This window comes from Gossypium raimondii, chromosome 4, assembly GCF_025698545.1.
Source record: "Gossypium raimondii isolate GPD5lz chromosome 4, ASM2569854v1, whole genome shotgun sequence".
In the NCBI taxonomy this organism is placed as follows: Eukaryota; Viridiplantae; Streptophyta; class Magnoliopsida; order Malvales; family Malvaceae; genus Gossypium; species Gossypium raimondii.
In genome coordinates, this window is record NC_068568.1 from 9,519,398 (window position 1) to 9,524,369 (window position 4,972).

Here is a 4,972-nt window from a genome sequence, read left to right on the forward strand (position 1 = left end):
AATTAACGATATTAACTATTTGGATTAACTAATAACTTATAAAATAAAAGGACTTAATTATATCAGAAATTACAGTGTAATTTAAACATAATAGAAGAACTTTGACATTTTCTTATAATGTAAAGAAAAGAAGATAATCATATACGTGTCATCAAAGGGAAGGCCGCAAGGGTGTTTCTTTTATATATAGATATATAAATATAATCACTTATACCAATTTAATTAAATTAAACTATGAAAGTTGTTTTTTTAATAAAAAATCAAACTTTTATTAAAATGATTGTGTTAGACATGGATTGTTTTAGATCAAATTCAGGTTATGGTTCCTCTATTATGTTTAAATTTAAGATTTGGTATCTATTCTAATTTTATATAATTTGGTTCCTCTACATAATATTATTAATTAATCTAAATGGTTGATACCTTTAATTATTTCGGTTAAAATATTGATATCACATCTTTTCTTCAAAATATCTATTCCAACTTCATGTATATATATGTATATATATGTCTATAGATGTTTCTAAAAGGAATTCACATAATCATATTAATTGGAATAGGTAAGGATGCTAATTAATTGGACTGACTATTGCCACTGTAAAAATAGAGGACCAAATTTTGTCAAATTAAATATAAAGATTAAATCACAAATGTGAGCAAAGTAGAGAGATTGAAACTGTGGTTTTACCATTATCTTATAATGATTAAAAAAAGAGAAAAAAGGAATCGAGTCATTAGTTAGTCCAATTAATTAGCATCCTTAATCATTTCAGTAGTGGGCATGGACCTTTAAGAAAAAAAAACACTTATTTCAACTTATCAAGCCAAAATAAATTTTTTGTTAGAATAGTTTTTTTTTTTAAAATTCAAGCCGCAAATTTATTTATTTTTGGGGTAAAAAAACCCAATTAAACTAAATAACTAAAAGTCTCATACACTAATCTTATTATTCTTGAAATTTTCTAACCTAGATTCATCTTCTAAATTGCTCTCGCTGGTTTGACCCTAGCTTTGTGTGCCCATCCTAATGAAATCTTAATAAGAGTAATCAACAATATTAACTATTTGGACTAGCTAATAATATTATAAATTTTAATAAATGTTTTTTTTCAAAAATACATCTGGTTGTTACCACTGTTAAATATCATCAATTAAATTTACTAGTGAGATATTTTGAATTTAAAAAATCACTTAGTAATGAAGCAACAGTAACAAAAAAAATTGAAAATGCCGATGTGGACTTTTTCCTTAAAACACATATTTGAACTTGTAATGGTAAAATAAAATTTTTTGTTGGAATGGTGTTATTAAAAATTGATGTCAACATTTTAATTGAAATAATTGACGATATTCACTATTAATGAGTTTAGAAATGTATAGAAACCTAATTATATTAAAAAACAAAAATATGACATAAATTTCAAGTTTTGATATAATATAAAAGGCGAGAATTAAAATATGATTATAAAAGAAAACCTCAAAAAGACTTAAAAAGTAAAAAAAAGTAACCATTTTGAGTTAGAAACAAGATTAAGAAATAAAAAATAAAATGAAAGAGAGGTAATGATAGGGAAGGCAGGGCCTTTGGTTTCCTTTTATGTGAAAAAGGTATGTTTGGCTTGTTAGGAATAACTATGATCTGGTTTTGTCGGTGAGAAAAAAAAATTGTGCTGTAAAACCCACCTAATTATGCGGGGGTCAAATAAAGAGGTACACATAAACCTTTGGTCGCATGCATGCAATCTTCTAAATCCTTGCCTGCCTTTTCTTTGTTTTAACTTGATATTTTTGTGGATGATTTATAATTAAATGATAATTAATTATAAATAAATAATAATAAACTTCAGCTTTAAATTATAAATTATTATGTAATACTTTTATTTCATATAATAATAAAATATATGAAATATTCTTGTACACAGTCAAACAATAAACAGAATCCAAACATGGTGCAACTTAAATTAGTAGCACACATATTTTTTATATTAGAATGAGAATCTGAAGCACCAACGAAATTATGGCAAAAATCTAACTATTACAATAGATAGAATATAATGACATCTATATTAGAATAAATATGGGCCGAAGACACAATATATGAGTATTTACATATACATTTCCAACTTTTACCCAATGTGTTCAGAAGCTCATCCTAATTTTATTAAGGTTTCAATCAAGGGCCTGCATCTTTCAACATTTGCTTCAAAATAACACATGAAACGTTGGGCCAATAAAGAGTGTTGAGAACATGGGCAAGTTGTCAATAATTGACCTCTTAGCTTACGTCGAGAATCTCTAGCCACACCGCCCCCACGTCGCTAATTGATATAAAGACCGTTCCGGTTTAGACTTTTTTATCTAAAATTTGTAGTCATACATCATAAAGAAGGTCCCAACACTATCACACCCATCTTTCTCCGTAAAATGATGCCTCCCGTAAAAGAAGAAAAAGACCAAAGAAATTGTTAACCATCTCACTTGGTTTTTTTTCAACTGGTTTATGGCTTTTTTTCAGGCATACCATATGTCAATTTTTTATCTATTAAAATTACTCCTACACTTGTTTCTTCCATCTCTTTTAGACCCAAAAAATAACAAAAAGGTAATACGAATGAAAGTGAAGAAACACTCGATGCTTCGTATATTATATTATTGGACTCGCTTCCTTTGGGGTGTGTCTCTTTTGTAAACTTATAAAATATCTCTTCCCATTGACCTCCAGACAGGTTTATCTTGGCAGCTCTAACAAGCCTTTGAAATTCTGAATATCTAGATAGCTTCAACCTCTTCCTTCACCACCCCATATTGATGGCAGCCAAAAATTTTGGCTGCCGGCTTGTTAATCGATCCAAATCGCCTGTTGTTTTTATGATCTTGTTTGCTCTTCTAATGTTTTCGATGCTGGCAGATAGTATTGTTTCTAAAATATCACTTGAATCGGCTGCTTTCAATCAGAAACGTGATTACCAGGCGTTGCAGAGTCCGAAACTTGTAAGAAATATCAAGAGGAATGTTGTTTTTCCTCTGCCATTGACTGTTTCTGCACAAAACAAGATCATCAGGGTCGATAATGAACATGGGATTGGGAAATTCAGGAGAAGAAGACTGCCAGAGTATGATATTTTCACGTCAGATGAGTTGACAAAGAAGTTCCATGGCCGAGTTCTTGAATTCTTCAACCATGGGTGCGAGGTTCACTTCTTCATGACATGGATTGCCAAGGTAGGGTCCTTTGGAAGAAGGGAAATCATGGCTGTGGAAAGCGTTTTTAAAGCTCATCCTAATGGTTGCTTGATGATTCTATCCAGAACCATGGACTCAGTACAAGGTTACAGGATCCTGAAACCGTTGCTTGATCGTGGTTTCAAAGTTCTAGCAGTGGCCCCAGACTTCCCATTTCTGGTGAAGAACACACCCGCTGAAGCTTGGCTTGATGATATGAAGAGTGGGAAAAAGGACCCTGGTGAGATTCCATTGGCTCAGAATCTATCTAATTTATTGAGGCTTGCAGTTTTATACAAGTACGGTGGTGTTTACTTAGACACGGACTTCATAGTGCTGAGGAGTTTTAAAGGGTTGAAGAACACAATTGGAGCACAAAGCATTGATGTGGTGTCTAAGAACTGGACAAGATTGAACAATGCAGTGCTGGTCTTTGATATGAACCATCCACTCGTACTCAAGTTCATTGAGGAATTTGCTTTGACATTTGATGGGAACAAATGGGGACACAATGGGCCCTATATGGTTTCCAGGGTAGTTCGTGGAGTAGAAGGGAGAGCTGGTTATAATTTTACGATCTTACCACCTATGGCATTTTATCCTGTTGATTGGATGAAAATAGGGAGCTTCTTTAAGCTGCCTAAAGATAGCGCTGGGTGGAGATGGATAGAAGCTAAGGTGTGGCAGCTAAAGAGGCAAACATATGGAGTACATCTCTGGAATAAGCAAAGTAGCAAATTAATGGTTGAAGAGGGAAGTGTAATGGGAAGATTAATGGGAGAGAATTGTGTTTTGTGTAAACATGTATATAGTTCTTAAAAAGAAAGTGATTTTATGCAATCAAAACAGATTGTCCTACAGTTAAGCGTCAAAATGTTGTGCCCCAATTCAAGGGCCTCTCATTGTAAATTAAATGTGAATCGAGACCGGGTAAGGATAGGTTATAGAAAGTAGTAAATATAGTTGAGACATGGGCATAGGACTAAGGTATCCTTTGTTGATTTTGTGATCTTTAATCTCTCTCTTAATGAAATGGTCTAGTTAAAGCTCATGATACTATGTTGTTGGGACACGGTCAAATCAATTATAGCTAACTTTTTTTGTGCGGTGAATAAAGGAGGAAAATCTTTGAATGAACTATTGAGAGACACTAACCTAGGGAAGGCAGAGCCAACTGCATCTGATGACAACAAATAGATATCACCTGGCAGTGGCTCATTATACACAAATAAATTCCTTTTGATCGACAACCTCTCCTTGACGAGCCAATGGGCAACAAATTCTCTTCTCTTGGGACATGCTTCATTTGTCATTGCTAATCTCTCCAAATGTTCTTGCTACAGTGTTGTTTGTAGATTGTAGCGTAGAGTCATGGTATAATGTCCAATTTACCTATCAGTTTGATGATTATAATTTTGGACAAACTTAGAATTAATAGATAAATTTAGAATTATTATATGCAATAATCACATTTTTTAGGTAGAATAAGGGATGAGTTGGAATTTATTTAATTTTTAGATTATTATTTAATTGGATGAATAAATAAAATAATTGACTCTAAAATGAAAAATAAATTAAAAAATCATCGTAGTTGAATATTATTTGGATAATTAAATAAATTTACATATAAATTTTAATATGATAAAGTCATCATAATATTAAAATTAAATTATGTAAATTATTTAATTATATTAATTAAGACATGTTATTTAGTTAATTAAATAATTGAGCTTTGTTTCTTTATCCAATT

At 31.5% G+C, this 4,972-nt stretch overlaps 1 protein-coding gene across 1 annotated transcript; it reads left to right on the top strand.

The window, feature by feature from the left end:
- The first annotated feature begins 2,395 nt into the window (after window positions 1–2,395).
- On the top strand, window positions 2,396–4,273 carry LOC105780720 (uncharacterized). Its single transcript, XM_012605201.2, has one exon. The coding sequence runs from the start codon at window positions 2,809–2,811 to the stop codon at window positions 4,039–4,041; it is 1,233 nt and encodes a 410-aa protein (XP_012460655.1). The 5' UTR covers window positions 2,396–2,808; the 3' UTR covers window positions 4,042–4,273.
- The last annotated feature ends 699 nt before the right edge of the window (window positions 4,274–4,972 follow it).